Source organism: Andrena cerasifolii, chromosome 5 (genome assembly GCF_050908995.1).
Source record: "Andrena cerasifolii isolate SP2316 chromosome 5, iyAndCera1_principal, whole genome shotgun sequence".
Classification (NCBI taxonomy): domain Eukaryota; kingdom Metazoa; phylum Arthropoda; class Insecta; order Hymenoptera; family Andrenidae; genus Andrena; species Andrena cerasifolii.
In genome coordinates, this window is record NC_135122.1 from 8,390,946 (window position 1) to 8,410,265 (window position 19,320).

At 37.7% G+C, this 19,320-nt stretch overlaps 2 protein-coding genes across 3 annotated transcripts in view; one reads left to right on the forward strand and one right to left on the reverse strand.

Moving 5' to 3' along the window:
* Positions 1 to 11,175, forward strand: part of LOC143369221 (uncharacterized) — a 59,713-nt gene extending 48,538 nt beyond the window's left edge. Inside the window, exon 6 of the mRNA XM_076812877.1 lies at positions 4,019 to 11,175. Within this exon, the coding sequence (XP_076668992.1) occupies positions 4,019 to 4,129 (111 nt within the window). The 3' untranslated portion in view covers positions 4,130 to 11,175. The remainder of the gene's footprint in view (positions 1 to 4,018) is intronic.
* Positions 11,176 to 16,172: 4,997 nt separating this feature from the next.
* Positions 16,173 to 18,503, reverse strand: Fnta (farnesyl transferase alpha). 2 transcript variants are annotated; one of them, XM_076812264.1, is made up of 5 exons: positions 18,126 to 18,503; positions 17,112 to 17,466; positions 16,779 to 16,979; positions 16,504 to 16,687; positions 16,173 to 16,433 (listed from the first exon to the last, which is right to left on the reverse strand). In XM_076812264.1, the coding sequence occupies exons 1-5, from the start codon at positions 18,280 to 18,282 to the stop codon at positions 16,335 to 16,337; spliced, it is 996 nt and encodes a 331-aa protein (XP_076668379.1). In that variant the 5' UTR covers positions 18,283 to 18,503; the 3' UTR covers positions 16,173 to 16,334. The 2 variants fall into 2 exon arrangements, with proteins under 2 accessions (XP_076668379.1, XP_076668380.1); XM_076812265.1 differs by having other exon boundaries at positions 17,112 to 17,462; positions 18,126 to 18,264.
* Between the last annotated feature and the right edge of the window lie 817 nt (positions 18,504 to 19,320).

Here is a 19,320-nt window from a genome sequence, read left to right on the forward strand (position 1 = left end):
CGAAGGAATATAAATAGACTAGGAAAAACGTCGAAAAAACAGTAGAAATAAATAAGACTTATAAGAATAACGGTATTCTATTTTTTTTACTAGTATAGTTTTATACTTTACACATTGATACTTCATTATTATAATTATCTAACGATAGTTACCAAGAAATGAACAGTTAATGGGGTTGATCTTTCTTACTTCACGTTTAACCACATCGATTTTACAACAGTAAAGAGGAAATTTTGTTTAATACTAGAATTCTTTCTATGCTTCCATGATCAGTCTGTTATTCTGTAAATGTATCACATACTTATTCCAAATTCATATTTTAGTTATTCAGTATAAGTTCGAAATTCCTTTAAACGTGAGAATATTAGTGTGAAATATAAAAGCAGCAGATCGTAAATACAATTTTTGCCCAAATCATTACCCGTGCAATGAGAATGAATAATAATAGTAATAGCAGAACGAGATTTATTGAGAACTTCTTAATTATTGTAGAGTGCGCGCGTTAACTTTACTCTATTGCAAAGTTCTATAATGTATGAGGTGGAATTGCCTCCTGTACCAAATAGCATGGAAACTTTGGAAGAAATGGAGCGTGCGAGGATGTAACATGTTACTGTCAGCGACCTAAGTTCTAAGGTATTACGGAAATTGCGATAAAGCATTATTAGAGTGGAACCCAATCCATATAGGTTTGTCTCCAATGCCATGCGATTAAAATTTAGTCTATTTCTCTTCCATTTTCGACTGCTGTACTATGTATAGTCGGAACCTAAAGTGACACAGTTTGAAAGTGAGTTTTAAATAACTGAAAGCTGTTACGAAAAGCAGCCGCGCATGTTAGAACCAGCAGGTTCTTTCGGAATTCGTAGTGAAGTTTACGATGTAACTGCTTCTTCTGCATGAAACGTGGAGGAGACATTTTTTTCTGATAAACGTTACCTGAATTTCGTCTTTGAGTAGAAACGCAACTGTAATCTTCACCGGCCAACTGAAATTCCTGTATACATATGAAACTGGAGCACACATAATTGAACATAATTGCAATCACAATTTTAATTCGTTTGGTACTTTCTAAACGCGTACTTAATAAAAAAGAAAGAAAGAAAGAACGATATAGGTATCATTATTATGATTACCATAAGCTAAATTCTTGAATTTTTATCTACGTATCGTGTCAGTAATTAATTTGCAATGCTTTTTAAGAAGTTACGTGTAGCGCAATAACAGCGGATGTGTGGGCACAGCGACGCGAAAGTGAATCGATAATTCTAATAACGAAAGAGCAAACGTAATTCGCGTTGAAAGTCTGCCCGACACCTCGATCCCTCTGATGTACTTTCCTCTCTCGTGGGAGGGCTTCAACAAAAGGTGATGAAACGCCGCGGGGCGAGGCGAAATCAATCGGTGCTAATTAATCAAGGGGACAGCAGATGTAATTGGTACGAGGTGAGCCCACAGTTCGTTATCCTGCATAAACTTTTAATTAAAAACGAGCATCTCGTGAACTATAGGCGAGGGATTCGGATCAAATCAGTTTCATTCTCTCCGAAAACCATCTGGTAAACTTTCGAGAGCTCTTCGCGCCCAGTCAAATATGCGGCTAGTGTGGCGTTTAAGAAGTAGGACCAAACGGATGCGCAAGTGAGTACGATAGGGGATGTGTAGAGGAAAATTCGAGAACTGCGAGTCGCGATACCATTTCATCGGATTCAAGTAACTGAGAACACTTGGACTTGAAATGAGGTGAATTTCGGGTGACTGTATTCTAAATGGCGTTCTTTAACTTCGTATAATTTCAACCTTTTGATATCCACGCGCAGATTTCGAAATCACGGCAACAATTGTGGGAACGATATGGTTGCATTAATTATCAATTGCACGTTCTACAAAATTTGGGATATATCTATTTTTTTTGGTTAATAATATTCTAAAGTTAGTTACTCAGAGGGGGAGGGGGTCAAGGGACCCTGACACCTCCCCAAAGAAGAGGAGATAGGAGATTAATGTAACCACGACTGAAGTAGTTCAAGACCTTTGTAAAAAATAAAATAAAAACTGGATTCTATTCTTTAAATACATTTTTATAATCACGTACTGAACTTTATTGAATTTGCATTAAAAATATTTTTATCCGTTCAACTCGGCTCCCCCCAAGATAAAGGGGGGAATCTCGTGTAAGAGCCCCCGAAATTTATGATTTTTTTTTAAAAAGCTGTTGTTAATATTGCATTAAACTCTTTTGGGATATAAGGAGGCATCTTTGAACTTGTAGAAAATATTTTTTTTATGCCGATCCTTCTTGTTATTTATTAATTATTGTGGAATCTCTTCGACGATGTTGGCGTCAGGTGTAGCACCTGCCACAGACATCCGATTGCAAAAAGAAGAAAATTTTCTTAAAGTTAAATAATTTACCCTGGGACTGTATCTAAAATTTTAATTTTAATTTCTACTTATAATACATTTTTCGTAAAAAAATTTAAATAGTAAAAATAGCAACGAATTGCAGAAAGAAGAGAATGGAAAAATGAGGTCACAGTCGGCACCCTCTACAGCGCGAATTCTGTGTAAATAACGATGACTAGATTCGAGGTTTAGCATTGGCAAGCGATCTAGTATCGGGGCATTACTGTCCTCTGACTGACAACCTTTAACAAACTCTTTGTTTCCCACCCCTTCCATTCCTACAAACCTCATTGCGCGCTACTATTTTATCACATCCTATCAAATCGACTAGGATATAAATGAATTCCTAGCCTGATAGAAATCTTGGATGACGTTCCAGCACTCATTAGTGATACCAATGGAATTATCGAACTCCGATGATTGATTGTTGCTCGTTGCTACCCGTGATATCAATTAATCCGACCCAGTAGACCGTACCGTTGAATCCTCTGTCCCTTTATAGAGACACTTCGCGAGGGATCGGAAATAATTTCGCGATTCGCTCCTCTTCCCCATAGATTTGCGAGCATCATATTATACACAGCTAGATTTCCATGTACGCACAGCACGGGGCAGCACTGGTCGAACTCTGATAGCATTAACTCCTCAAGGGGACCCGAACTGTCAAATTTACATGACTGAATCTGCTATAATTAAAGCACGATAATGAAAGGATTTCAGTCCACCGTGTTTGAATGCCTGTTCGCAAATCATAATATAACCTAGGTGCATTTCAATAATTATGTCCCGCCAGTAATGAGCTAGCTTACGCTATTTGAAATCTATACGTTAGAGGGTGCGGTTTGGATTCGTCCACCAGCTGATTAAATATTTTACCGGGACAATACATTGTTTATGCACGTTCTGAATATTCTTTTCGTTGAACTTTGAACAATTTAAACGCGATGTGGATAATAAAGACGTTTTGAACATTTTAAAGGTTGGGAGCGACTGAAACAATAATTTTGTTACTTATGCGGGTACCTGTGTAACATTTTCATTTCATATAATAGTCCAGTGAAATTAGGATTTGTCTGGGGAGTAATTCCCAGCAAGCTACATTTCTGTATAGGCATTTATTCCGTCGTTTTAAACAATATGTCAAAAGCTCCCATCGACCCGATAACTGCTAAAAGTTTTACAGAGGATCAATTGTAAAAAAAAAGTTTTTGAAACAGGGTTGAAACATTGTAACCCGTCATACATGAGAATGGTTACTCCTACGTAAAAAACTCAGAGAACCCATTTTGTAGACAATTTCCTATGCTACGATTTTCATAATAACTATTTTCACCGTAGAACTGAGAGATAACAAGATATTCGCGAAAAACTGTTTTCTTTTAGCCCTCTGTAAATCTTTTAGCAGATATCAGATCGATGGGGACTTTCGACATATCGTTTAAAAGGCCCATACAAAACCTGTAGCTTTCTAGGATTCAATCCCCAGGTTGGCCATATTTCCGTCTAATTCCACTGGACTATAAACGATATAAAGAATCGCGCCGCAAATAACAATCCCATCACCGCAGACATTCCCAAAGGAATTCACCAGAAATTGTTGTCACTATTGCAGAAGATGGACGGGAACAAGGACGGGGTGGTGACGCTGTCGGAATTTTTAGAAGCCTGTCGAGCGGATCCGGACATTTCAACGAGCATGGCTGCCCTGGACACGGCCTTCTGACACTCGGCGCGGTCGCGATACACATCATGGACCTGAAGGGCTTTGTCGATTTGGGAATAAATCGCTCAACGTTCTACCTTTACCCCCGAAACCAGAGGGAAAGGATTTCCTCGAGGATCTCGAGCGATGGAGTGGCCCGCGTCGGCGTGCGCGAGCTAGGGGTGTCGGCACCCCTCGAGGGAGCAAGCGTAGATTTTCGTTTTCCCGCGACCCGCTAAAAGCCGCGGAACCCAACAACGCCGGGGAACCCAACTCCGCGAAGCTACTCGCCAGGAATACATCGCTTTCATCGAGGGGGGGGTCCAGCATCGAACAGCACGCGAGACGGTTCCCTCTGAGTCAAAGATCGCACGAAGTACGCCCGTGGAAGTGCAGGGGTCGTCCCTTCGAAGAGTCGCTAGTCGTAGTTTCAGTACGCGTTCCGCTAGGCGTGGAGGATTAGACGACACAGAGGAGTCGCGAAAAAGAAAAACAGACAAAAAAAAAAAGATGCAGGCAAAGGAAGAACGACACCTGGCGATCGTTCGGTAGTTACGAACGGAGACCGGTCGCGGGCTGTTCCCAGTAGTTCGTTTTTAAATGGAACGCGCGCTACAAACGATGAACGTGCGTGCAGACTTTTAGAGAGCTGCTGATAGAGAGAAACGAAGCGATACTACTAACGAGAGACGGGATTAACGAAGCTTACTTTAATACGTGGGGATGTTGGTGTTCGATGTAGGAGAATACGGATCGTATTCGCGTAGCGCAGTGCGTCTTAAAGAAGCAGGGAGTTTCTGCGGAATAGCTTGTTAGAGTTTTCAGATGCTAAGAGGTATGCCATTGGGGCTCGATGTAATTTGTAAGCGGCATTGTTTGTGCCAAAGGGTAGGTGTATAGAGAAGAAACGAGAAGCACAGATATTTGAACACAGTATTTGCGTAAAAGTAATTGAGCTTAGCTTTGTACAACAATTTCTGTTCTTTCTTAACTGAACTGGAACCAGTATTACCACAGAGACGCATTCACCTTTGCCCTCCCTTTTTTTTTTATACACTGAACACGCGCGCGCGATATTGTAAAACCGATTCTTAAACGCTTGTACAGTAATAATGACGTAGCCTAGTTTTGTACAACATTCATATTTTTTACGACGCCTATCGTTTGCCACGATGAAGCGTAGCGCTTAAATTGCCATTTTATCGAGCCCGCCCATTCGAGCAGAATTGAATGCTGCATCGAAACGCGAGCAAGGCAGTCGGTTTTGTTTGCTGGCAATGAGGGGATCGTTGTTCGTTTCTCCTTTTCTTTATTTGTCATTCCGTCATCATTGCGGGAACGCGTATTAGATGTCCTCTAATTGCGTCGCACAGGTAACTCGATTCGAATTCAATTGTCTCTACGCACACTTGTAGCCGCGATCGGGAGGGGGGAATATTGCGCGGGGTGTGATTCATCGATTTCGAAGCTATCGCGAATTAGCGTTAAATCTTCCGTTGAGCAATGAGACATTAGCGAGCGGAGATAGGTCGCGTGTTCGACGCGAATGGCTCTTTTTTAGCGTCGCGGGTTAAAACGGGTAGCAGTTACGATTTTTAACGATAATAACGCACGAATAGGCTTAATTTGACACTTTATCGGTCTCGCGTTTGGAAGATACAACCCAATGCGTTACATAACGAAAATTTACAACGATTATTGAGCAAAGCAACTTGCAGTTTTAATTACATTTAGTTGTTACTTATACTCATGTACAGTGCTGGATTAACCAGTAAGCAAAGTAAGCACGTGCTTAGGACATCCAGAGAAAGGGGTGCGCCATGGAAATTTTCTGAATTTTAAAATCTAAATTTTGTTAGACACACTTTTTAGTCAAATTGTCGAAAATGTCTAAGAAATAGTACACTACGTTGAAGTGATCAGCCTGTATAAGGAAGCCTCGAAATCTTTTAAGTGCTTAGGGCCTCTAAAGGTCATAATCCAACCCTGCTCATATATTAAATATTTTAATGCATTATGATGTTTTGTAAAACACTTATTGTTAGTGGAAATAATTCTCTATTATATGGAATACCACGAAGTCATGAATCTTGTGGCACTTCTTCCTGTTTAGTGAAGTATGAGCATTTCATAACTTTCAATTGTTCTTCGCTTCATTTTGGCCAATGATTTTTGTGAACGTATGATTTCCTGAACCTAAAGGGAAGGAATACAAATATCTAATATGTCTAATCGCGTGCATGAAATTGGAATTTAAAATGTGGAGCTAACTAAATGTGTTGGTTTTATGGACACGACATGAACTAAAACACGATGACTCTTCTAAAACACTTTTATTTAACAAATATCACGGTCTATACAGTGGATCAATGCGTCATTAACAACCATTACATAATAATTATATAAACAGAATTCCTTGGAACACGCGTCGCAAAGGTGCAAAAAATATCGTGTCTCACACGAGACTTTAATCTCGTGAGACACTTGTTTCATTATTTTATTATTTTTTAATTATTTCTTCATTCGTTTCGTGAAACTACTCTCATGCAGTGGCGGATTTAACGGGCGGCCGATGAACAGTGGCCGCCTGGGCCCCTGCCCAGAAGGCCCCATCATCCAAAAAAATTATGATTTTATCCAAACTATATTTTTTATCTGTAATACTACACTTAGCCTGTTTTTAGTAAACTACCTATGAATTTTCCCGATAAAATGGGTCCCTCAGAACGATATCCACCTGGGCCTTTTTCCTCAAATCCGCCACTGCTCTCACTAGACAAGTTTCATGATATTCAACAATCCCATCCCTCGCAACTCCTTCCATTGTTTACATTTAAATGTTGTAGAGTTGTATCTCATGTAAAATCTCATCGTGGGTTCGCACCTTAAGAACGTCGACAGCAGTTGGACTCACGAACCTGCGCACATGCGAGAGCCACCGATAAAGTGTCAAGTTGAACGCGTGAGAAACATTAGAAAAGGTGGTGACCAGGGAGAACGCGCGGAAAAAAAAAGAGAATTCTATAGAATGAGACGTAGAAAGTATATATATATACACTATATCGTAAACCCCGCTGGAACAGCTGGCCATGTTGAGCGGGACTCATTGTTTCTAGTACGTAAGCGAGTAGATTAAGCGACATAACAAAAGTATTTATTTTTGTGACAGGTAAGTGAATTATTAATCGTGGTAAGGTATTAGCTCGTAAAGACTGCGTGCTGCTAAAGGGAGAGAAACCGGCAGGATGAACGGATCGAAGCGGGAGAACGGATTGGCGGGAAGGGTCTGTTAATTTCCCCATTCGAACGATCTCCGATCGCGAACCCAATGCGACACCGAATTCCATTGCAATTGCCAACGTTTCGCGGTGACTTGGACCAAAGGCATCCGCGGCGAGCGATGACGATTCCCGAGCGAAATGTGTCGAATCATTTCCCATCACTGCCTACTTCTGATCGACTGTAAATAAGGCGAGTGCCCTCGAGCGAACGATGCTCGGAGCCGAGCGTGGTATCGGCGCCTGAGAGAATGGAATACCAGAAACGCGGGAAGATGGTCGAACCGTGGAGTCGTTCCAGAGAGGGCTCGTAAAATTTCCTTTTCTATCGTGCCCCATCTTCCATAAGACGTTGCGCCAATCGCGCGACGGTATAGCTTCTTTCGATCAGCTTCTTCTGGCGACGCGCGTAAAACTCGCGCGACGCACCCCCGTAAGTGGGACAGCCGGAACGGCGCAAAGTGGTCCGGATTAGGGACGTTGTTGACATTTGGGTATAACTTTTGAACTATAAAATATATCGGAATGAAATTTGCGCCAAAAACTGGAAAAAAATATTCCTTCCTAATGGTGTTTAATTTAATATATTTTACACTTATTTAATTTTCCATTTTTTTAACATAATTTTTAGGAAAAAAAAGTTTGAAAACTGTTTATTTAAGAGTTTACTTAATGCTCTTTTAAGTGATTTAAATAGCATGTTGGGGAAACTTTTCGTTTCCAAGTTATAAGGAAAAGTCTAATAGTACTATTAGAAATTGTGACGAAATTTGCAGTTTAATTAAACAGTATTATTCATTTATTATTCATTTATTCGACGAACTAGAGCCCAATATATGCATAAATATTTGTAAAATCCAATAGTAATACAATAATAATACGATGGATGCGAACGTATATGCACAGAACGACGTAACGCTGACAGTTTCGAACAGTAATAACTTGAAGAGTGGGGTGAAGGAGGAAATGATTCTTGTATGATTATGTAGAGGAAGATGTACTGAAAATATTCCAGTTTCTTAAAATGTGGGGCTCGGAACTTGAAAAATATTCCTTGCCAATTGTAAAGAATTTTACCATTTTCTTTGTTTCATTGAGTATTACTTTTTCAATACATTATAAACAGTAATATTTAGTTGACGGAGTTAATTCTTAACGCAAAATAATGCTCTTCGTGTTGGAAAAAAGCGGAGAGACAATATTAAACAGGGTCGTCAGAGCAACTCGAAGAAAAAGGCAGTTGTTTCTGGTGCAAAATGTCCAACTTTAGGTGTTCGTCCCAAATACAATTTTTATTAAATTTTATTAATATTTTCAGTTTCGAGAATGATGGACATTCAGAAAGTATTACCTGCACGGTAGATTTCGACATGAGAAAGCTCATTTTTCGGCCGAACGTTACTAACTACCCCAATCCGGACCACTGTGCGGCGACAGATGAAATCGAAACGGAACCAACAGGGCGGGGAGGCGGTAGGGAGCGGCACAGACCTGTGCGCGACGAATTAACGGAATAGAGACTTCTCCGATTTTTAGCAGCGCCTACACTTTAGATACATAAGGTTTACGTGTAATGTTTGAGGCAAACGTCGAGTGGTTGCCTCGTATCAACTCGATCACTACCGCATGTCTTTGAAGTTACTGAAGTAAGTGTAGAAAAAAAAAGACAAACGGACGGGTTGTTATCGTGTTATCTAGATATTTCCAACCTCAACCGAATGTTAGATCTAGATGTCAGAGAAGAAACGTAAGATTATCCCTCGTTCGCACCCGTCGATTGAGAATACGGTAGGTCTAACGCGTCGATAGGCTTTGTTTTTCGTTGAGAAAAATGCAGGAGGCAGTTTAGACTAATGGTAGCGGTGAAATTTCTTTTTCATTGCGTGAGCTGATAGTGGGCGAAAGTTAAGGAGACTTTTAGAACGTCCGGGGTTTCTAGAGCAGGATATTATTATATTAGTTCTACCCAGGGGTTGCAACGGTTCTGGAAATAACTGTTTTATACTCTTATAATCGTGCTGATGATTATGAAAGTGGCGTGAGTCAAGAAACCAAAAGGTTGCTCTTGTTCTTGTTTTATGTTACATTGATTTATATCTAAATATTATGAAAGAATTGTTGCAAAATAGCCGTCAAGTATAAGTCATTTGTGAGAAAGGAAATAATTACATATTTTTGTATTATGTATTATTGTATTAACCTTATATGTGAGGCAAGAGAAGAAAGAAAGAAAGAAAACGCGAAAAATACTTCATTATACTGAAAATACGAGAGAAATCACGCGAAATATGTAGTGGTAAAGGATACGCTACCAAAAAGTGGTAAAATTGTTGATGGTAAAGTATTTGAAAATAAAAATTGCGAAACCGAGATCATAACCGATTTCAACCCCTGGACTTCCACCCTACAATTTATCGACACGCGTACACGTCAATGTACATACACACACTAACTGCACACAAACATACCAGCACTACTACTAACAGCGAAACTGTCTTATCTTAGATATACAGTGTGTCTAGGTCCCGTATCGAATGATTAGAGAACTTCATTGATCGATTATCGTTGCACTGTCGTCGGTCGTTAGCAGAAATGATTATATACGTATTTAACGTGTCTTTTAGAACGCTCTGAAATGGCAACGTAATAACGAGATGAATTAGAATGAATTAAAATAAAAAGAAAAATGAGGCGATCTCGCGAACGACGCAACCGTGGGGCTGTAACTTAAAATTCGCATCGTACAAGTTAGATACATATACATACACCACAAACAACTCACCAGATGATAGAGACTTTACTTTCTCGAGTCGCTTACACTTAGCAGAGTGTTTATCTGATATTTTTCCTAAGGACCAGGATTCGTATTTTCTAAGACGCAATCAAGGGAGAATATCGAAGGCGTTTCTCTTATGTTCATCGATGTAGACAATAAGAACAGATTCGAAATGACATTTGTATGTTCGTCGAACGTTGTAAGAATCGTTTGTACTATACACGTGTCGCCCGTGCGCCACGATTCTCATTTTGTAAAACGATCAAGAAACTAGACAGAGGTAGAGCATCCTTCGCTAACGTGACTATCCGAACGGAAATATTGCACTCGCACTCCAAAGCTCTGATTCAAACTCTCGCGAACGTTCTCGAAAAATCTTTAAAAGTAGTTAGAAAAGTTTTGCAAGGTGTCTGTCCAACGGCCTTGATTATTTCTGAATCGTTTTGCTCAAAACAAAGGCGAACAGATATTCCGAAATTTCGCTAGCTACGTATTTCGGAATCGCGACAATTGTCTGAAATGCCCCCTCGAACATTAAACGAGCGCTTGATTATTGTCTGCGCGGAATCAGAGTCTCAGGCGCGAAATCGGTTAAAATAAAATAAATGAATCTCGATTCCCATCACGATGCTTCTAATCGCGGTGCGCAAAGTTGAACGCCAAAAATTTGATTGGCTGTGGCAAGTGCTTTTTCACGGAAAGTAGAATCAGCCGACTATTTCAACATCCTTGTTTCAAGATTTCGCTTGAAAGCAGTTACATAGAATGGAGGAATTTAATCCCAGGATCAATGTAGTGATGCGCGATATTTATCGATAACTGTACACATCGATATTTGCATGTCGATATACCGATATTTTTTATCGATATTTCAAACACTAATAATTACAGGTATCGATATTATTCGTCAAAATTTCGATAATTTTTACTGTACCTTCTTTCGTTCGAGCCAAGTCAAGCTAATAATTTCCAAATTACTACGTGTAAATAAAATTCAGTAATTATTTTTCAAACTCTTATATTGAATAATGCCCGTGACGATTATTAAATATAAACTCTAGTTCCCTTTATAAATGCGACTTGGGAAGTAAATTACTTGTTTCCATTTTAATACTTTGAATCTTAATTTAAATAAAATAATTTCATAATGGTACAATTCAAATATTCTTATCTTAGAAAATTCTTTTCGATCCAAAATAATATTCTCTTGAATGTACGTAGCTTATTTTTGAATTGGTAAATTAATACTATCATCGTATCGATATTATCAATGTCGATACTTTTTGAATAATATATCTCATGTATCGATGATCGCACATCACTGGATCAATGCAATTAGTTGGAGAAAGGAGATAGGGATAAGGAGAAAGTAACGTATGAAGAAGAACAGTATAAGAGAAACAGATAGACGAGAAAGGAACCAGCAGTCTCGATTACGAGTGACGAATGAATTCGCGGGGGGTACGAAATGCATGTAACGTCTCGTCTATTTAAACGTAGCCACACTGTATTTCAAATAGGATTCAACGATCTATCTTCTCTATACGGAATCTATCTACTTCTCGATAGCTAGTCGCATCTTTGTCGAGGATATTTTCGATGGTATCTACTAGGCATAGTATAATTGGTGGACAGAGAGATCAAAAGGGAATTGATCGGTGCAAAGGGCTCGATGTCCCGGAAAAACAGGCGAAACTAGGTCGATGGAAAGGAAAATTGCTGAAGTCATTGAGCCATACACGGGCACTATCAATACTTAGAAAGAATTATTAAATAGGTGTACGGAAGATTATGGTCAGGCTGTGTTGTACTGGCTGACAGATGGTCCAATCATATAGATTATTTATTCATAAGGGGAATACTGAGAACATTAAAATATAGTCTGAGCGTGTTACACGGCGCGTGGAAGAATAGTAGAGCAAGAAAATGTTACGTTTGTCTGAACGGAGATGGGAGATTTCCAGGCGTGTAGAAACTCGATGGAATCATTGTGGAGTGCTTTTTGAAATGTAAGGTAAATGGCCTCTTTACCGGATGCATGGGAAGTTAACGTAAAATGTAGATTATTGGAACACGTTGGCTTTTTCGTTTTCAAATCAAATAGGCTTTTATGTGTGACAGAAATTCTATTGAAAAGTACACCCACCTTCTTATCCCCTTTACCAACCTATTTATACCTATTTACATTAATTAATATGTCAATCGCAGTTTTCTTATAAATTAATTTGTTAGTTGCAGTTCTCGTCTGAATCTTAGTATGTTATTTTATAGCCTAATACCGTGATTCCCAATCTGTGGGTCGCGAAGTGCTTTCTGGAGGGTAGCCAGGGTTTTTGGGAGTTTTTTTTTAAATATTATTAAGTTAGATTATATTCTGAAATACCTATTTTTAATGTCTTTTCTTTACCTTATTAAATTTACCTTACCTTATATGAGGGTGGGGGGGAGGCAGGTTATTTCAATATTATAAAAGGGGGTCGCGACTCAAAAAAAGTTGAAAAACACTGGTCTAATAGACTTATTATATTACTTTTAGGCGTTATGTCTTTTCAACAAGTTTTTTATTTTTGTCAATGTCCGAACTGTATTCAATAAAACCATTAATTGATTCCACGATAGGCTAAGTTATGAATGAATGGAAGTATTATATTAATTTTTAACCGTTTTGCTGAGTATATTTGTAATTTTTAATATAAAAACAAAAACAGTTTGTTGCTAACGAGGACATTTACCTCGATTTGATTTCAGCCGCTTCAACTGGAACAAGAAAACATTTACGTAGTAGGGTAAAGGTACCTAGTAGTTGACCATGTATCAGTAGTTGACAATTTTTCAGAAAAACGTGAACAATAAGGTTTTTAGAAGTGCAACTATCTCTTTTCAACAGCGCGCCACTTCTAAAACCCTTATTTTTCACGTCTTTCTGAAAAATTGTCAACTACTGATACATGGCCAACTACTGGTACCTTTACCCTAAATGAATGTTTTTGCACAAAGCGCAATATCGAAACGTCAAATGAATTTCAATATTCCTGGAATTTGAATACCTATTTTGAAAGCATACGTAAATAACCAATTATTTTCGTGAAATTGCAGATACTGTAACGAAGGAATACGATATGTCTCCACTGTGGCATTAGCACTCCTTCGGTTTTCAAATTCTGCAGATTTATGTGCAGTATTAGAGATTTTCCGCGACAGACAGATATTTCATACAAGAGCATAACGATCATCCAATTGCAAAATTTTTGCAGTACAAATAAACTCGTTTACTTCACGTTTATCACGAACTTACTGGCGGAAGAGACTCGAGCCGAGGCTCTTGTTGAGACTGTTTCGAAAAAAGGGGCCCTGTTTAAGCGCGCCGTAAAATTGAGTGACCTCGTACGCGAAGGGTACCTTCGAATAATTCCGCGTCCACTGCTAGCAACGCTAACCAGTGTCGGTCATCGATCTATCTGAAGTGACCCGGCGCGTATCTCGGCTCAAGGATTCCACAGTTCTTTGGAAATCCGTCGTACGCGACATGCATGTTTTCAAGCACCGTGCGCTTATCATAAAAACAAAAGAAGGAGAGAGGGAAAAAAAATAGAAAAAGTACTTATACGACATGTTGAATATGAAGGAATTTAAATAAAGAGAGAACAAACAGAGAGAAAGTGGTAAGAAATATTGATACGACGGTATATTTTCGGTGTAAATCAAGTGTATATGTATACAATATCCGTGGTAAAACTACGTGTATCTCGTAGCCTCGATGTGCCGATGGAGGCAATCCTCTTTGCAAACGATTCCGCGATTCCAAATTCAATTAAATTACACCGAAACTGAACGCTGTAAAATGGTGAGAAACCTCTGTACAAACGAATCGTATCAGTCCTTTGTTCTTCTTCTGTTCACCATGGAGAGAGGACTTGTTCTCGATCGGTACGAACATGTAATCGGATTAATCGTTTGAATGTTGGTTGTTAAATGTTAGGATAGAAAAACTTAAGAACATGCTCTCTCGAAGAGTATCTTGTATGAAGGGGGCACATGTTTCGTATGAGTAATATTCTGTTGGGTTTAGCAAAGTTTTTTCATCGGAACGAAAACATCGATTGTTAACTTTTTATTATTTAACATACGTTCACGAGAACCTGTTGATATATATGCAATTTCGCGCATCAAGTATCTTCTAATATACATATATTGGCACTTGAATGTTAAAGTTACTTTGTTGTTCCCACATATCGTTGAAAGATTTGCGTCACGTGTAATGTTGACTATTCTATTAAAATCTTATATTACACAAACGTCTGGTATCCATATCCACTAAATTCATCTCTTACAGAGATAAGTACCGAGAATAATTGATTTCAATAGTTTGTTACGCAATGACGATATTCGGCTGTAAATGTCACGCCCAGTTGTTAACTATGCCTTCGAATAAATATTTAAAACTAACGAACATGTTGTCCAAAGTTTTCAATATTTTCGTTACCAATACACTGGCAATGAAAGAATGGTTGAATTTTTACGATACGTTCGTATTCGCTTGTCTAAAAAGGCAAACCTGGAGCAACTCTGAATTTATAATTTCGCTTGACTGCTGTAACGAAATGTACCTTTATAATTCTTCAATGTATTCACACGTTTTTAATCACAATATAATCGATTTTTTGTGCATATAATTGAATGGAAAAAAAAAAGAGATCTGTGACTTCTGTAAGTTTAAGTATCAGTCGGGTACCGAAGAAAAGACAAATTGCTTTGTTCAAGCAATGCAGTCACTGCCGCAGTCTGTTCGCAACGAAATTCCAATTCGCTTTGGATAATTTCACCGTAAATCGAGAATCTTTTAGCAGCAACTACATTTGAGTTGACGTTAATTCAAGCAACTTACAGCTTCAAAGACGCACGGAAATATGTATTTCTATTGTTAAAATCATCGTTTGGAACGCAGCGTTCATAGTTATCATTAGCCATGCGAAAGCCTAACCATTATAATTATTATCGTAATTAGTTATTGTACTATACTTGAAAGTATGTAACTATTTTATAAATAAATAGATACTGAATGTTCGTCGCTTTGTATTAACTTCCTGATACCTCGCCGACCAAGGGAAAGGTGGCAATAATAGTGGAAAGAATATACCTTGTAAAATGTTAGTATTTTATTTTATTTATTCATACTTACAGAACTGATCTTATACCTTACAATACTTCAACATACTAGTACCTAAGTCTTTTTATGTATACTATAATCCATAAATCACACAACACCTATACATTTTGTGGAAAATATGAATTATGTTATCAGTAGTCCCTTCTGCAGTGATGGTATCGTTCGATTTTATTATAGTTAGCTGAATATTTGGATGTTATTCTCGAATAGCGAATTAATTCATCTTATTCGAAGAATGTTCGAATAATGCTCTGTTTCGAGGGGCCTAAGTCACATATGTGCCCAGCGGCATTGGACCCCACCCCCCCCGCCCCTCTATCCGAAACGAAATACCGATTTTCCAACTTTCGAGCACTTTTCTGGTACCTGTCTCGTCTTGGGTCATGTCATGTTGTTTGCGAGGAAGGGAAACGAAACTTACCAAAACTTAGTGTTCAGCAGTGCTTAAAACCCTTAGGGTATAACTCGAAGAAAAGTTTACTTTTCTATGTAGCCCTTTCAAGAGCCTTGTTACAATACATATAGCTTAAATATTCGTTTCTATTTAATTATATTAGGTATTTATTAATGTCTAGTGGAACGTCAGTCATCCAGTAGAAATGAACATGGAGCTAAAACTATGCCTTGCTCCATTCTGGGTTTAAAAAAGCATATGTCAACCATAAATTTCGTGAAACAGTTACAAGTAGAAAATCGCGTTACTGTCACTTCATAAGTAATTACTATATTAAATACTTATTAAAGATACATTTTAATAATACAATTACAACTTAATTTCGTAACCTAACCACGATATAAACGACATACCGCTCGGTGAATGATTAAGTAAAATACATTATCAAATATTATAAACAATTTATTTTACGCTGATACATTCATTGTTATTTCAATATAGAAATGCATAATACACACTTTTTTCCATGTAGAAAGATTACGATATATTAATAATTAAGAATGGTATCTTTATAAAAATGTAAAGTAATCTACATACTTGTAAAGAAATTGTTAAGATTTCAGCGACTTCAGTACCATTAATTGCTGACCAACAAAATCCCAGTATCGCCTTCGTATTGTATCATATTTCTCAGATAATTCTTTACATAGCTAAGGTTAAATAGAATCATAAGTAACATCGGTACTGCGTGCATACATGGGTAATAAAACGGCGAGATACCTTTATAGCATTATTGACATGATACATAGGATCCGGTGATTCCTCTCCCATAGGTCCTTCTTGACAAATGTCTATAATGCAGGCCAACAAATGATTGGTACGGCACCCGTAAAAATACAACTCCTTGCACTTCCGTCTTACTTTCTCATTCTGAGCCAGACCATTGGCGTCTTGCTTCAAGATACTAGAAACGTGGAATATAATTTCTACATTAACTACAAGCAACAATTTATTATTACCAATGCGAGAAAAAAAAAAGAGACAATCAACAGTACCCTCGAAGATAATTCCAAGCACTTTCGTTTCCTGTCACGAACGCTATTTTATCCAACGCGTAATCAACTTCTCTATCAATTATGTCTTGCTCGAACTTCGTTGTATTATTTATCACAAAATAACGCTGGTTCCAAGCAGAATTATTGCGAATATCTTCGTCCAACAGATGTTCTACGTACTCCAATTCTTTATCATATAAACTGTACATTACACGAATGAAAAATTTATTACATTACGACATGGTAGAGCGCATGCGATAACTTCAGCTACGCGATGCAGTTTGGAAACCATGATTTCAGAAAATAAAGGAAAGATGAATAATATATACTAACTTAAATGTCTTTATACACCATTGACGATGCTGCCAAGCATGATAATTCTTTGCATCTTCGGTTAAAATCTTTTCTGTAAATTTTAATTCTTCGCTAGCGTCTTGAAGCCACTCGACAATTACTTTTCTATGATGCCAAACTTGATAGTTTTTAGAATAATATCTTATCATCTTATTAATATACTTTAACTCGTCTCGTAAATCTTTTCCAAGAGCTTTAAGTATCTCTCGTCTATATTGCCATACAGTATAGTTTGCTGGATTAAGCCAGATACAATTTTCTATTAAACCTAACGCACGCTCTGACTTCTCTCCAGACTTTAATATAGCTCGGAAGTAATCATAGGTGTCCCTAACTTAAAACAATAACATATATGAATAGAAATATTCCATAAATACGCAAGTCATATTATACATTTCAATGCGCTGATGTTAAATAATAAAATGCCTTTAACCGGTGCACAACAAAGCAAGCAATATAATAGCGAATTCGGTATCTCGCACTGACTCTGTGCGGGTGCCAGAAAATGAGTTGGATTGGTTGTTTCTGATAGAGACAAAGATAGCTCTATAAGAATCAACTAATTCAAGTCATTTTCTGGCACTAGCTATAAGTGATAAAAAGTTGAGGCAACATTGAAAACATTGAATTTTATTGCATTGTGATTTATAAGCAAATATATAAATTTGGAGAAGAAATTATTATAACAAGCTTGAATACAGATATGATTAATGTTCATCTAAATTTGTGCTTCGTATCTATGCACTCCGTTTTCCAATATTTATTTCTCTTGCATTAAAATAAACTTTGAGCAACATAATTACTGAAGAAAGATCAGCAATCTTATGTTCTATTTTCGCATTTTAATATCTACGGAAACATATTTTTATGGTTCGAAATGCATAAAAGGTTAATATGAGGTTATGCCCCAGTGTCATCGTAAATATAAAATCGTGATAAAATGAAACTACTGAACTCATTGGCATTCGTTTGAAATGAGAATAGAATACTCACATTTTTCGGAATAAGCTATTGCAACAATAGGATGAGGACCGTCATCCTGTGGCACAGGAGTCACGTCATTCCACTCTTCTCGATCTTTGTATAACACCCACGATGATTCTTCGGAACCATCTCCACCATTTAATTTCTCGTCGGAACTCTCCGACATTTCTTGTGTTCACAAAATATCGTATAACGATAGAAATATAAAACAAAGTTTTACACCTTGAGACTGGTTTTACCTATTCAAACCTGTTAAACCTTTTATCTAATTTGTCCATAGACGAGATATAGAATAGACCAAACATCACACGGGAGTACATGTCACAAACTAATATACCGACTGTGTAAAAAATCAATTATATAAGTCCCTCGTGTCGTCTGTGATATCAAGAAAATATAAACAATTTTGCTATAGTCAATTTTATTTCTAACCGCTAGCAGCATTGTATCGTATTCTAATATGAATCGATAACGCTGCATGCGACATGACAATTGTAAAGAGGCTCCAAAGCTCTTAAGCCGTGTTAGAAACATTTACACTGGATGTCAGGTCTATCTTATGCCTCGTCTGTGATCAGGGACGGGTTTGGAGATTTGGCGCCCCTAGGCTAACAAACGTCTGCCGCGGGCCGCCCTTCTATCGTCAAATATTTTAATTTAAAGCAGTCGAGATAACTTCAGAATTAAGTCAATATGGCAACTCACATCTGAGTCATTGTTAATTCCCTAAATGAAACAAAAGTGAATTGTTTTTTAAAGTTGTCTCTAGTTTCTATGTTTATACCTTTTCCAATTTCTTTCGCTCAAAAATTTTCGCCCTCCAAAACTTGATGCTCCCAAAAATTTGCCGGCCTAGGCTGCAAATATTACCCAAATTCGCGCCCGTCTGTGATTAAAGCTAAACATGAGAATAGCGTTATTAGTGGTCTTTAACGTTTAGGAATATATAGTACATAGGTACTTCAGTTAAATGGCAACTGCCATACATACAACTCCGTCTATACGAATATAGACGAGGTATAGAATTCTATGTCTGTACTGTAAATATCTCCACTAATAGAAACAATCGAAAGTTGAAAGTTGTGCACACTCTTGCCATCTCTTATTTTTAATTTTTTAGTTTCACGCATAAAACTAATAATAAAGCAGTCTCAGATTTTTGTTTAGAATGTATATATATTTACATATAAAATACACCTTACTT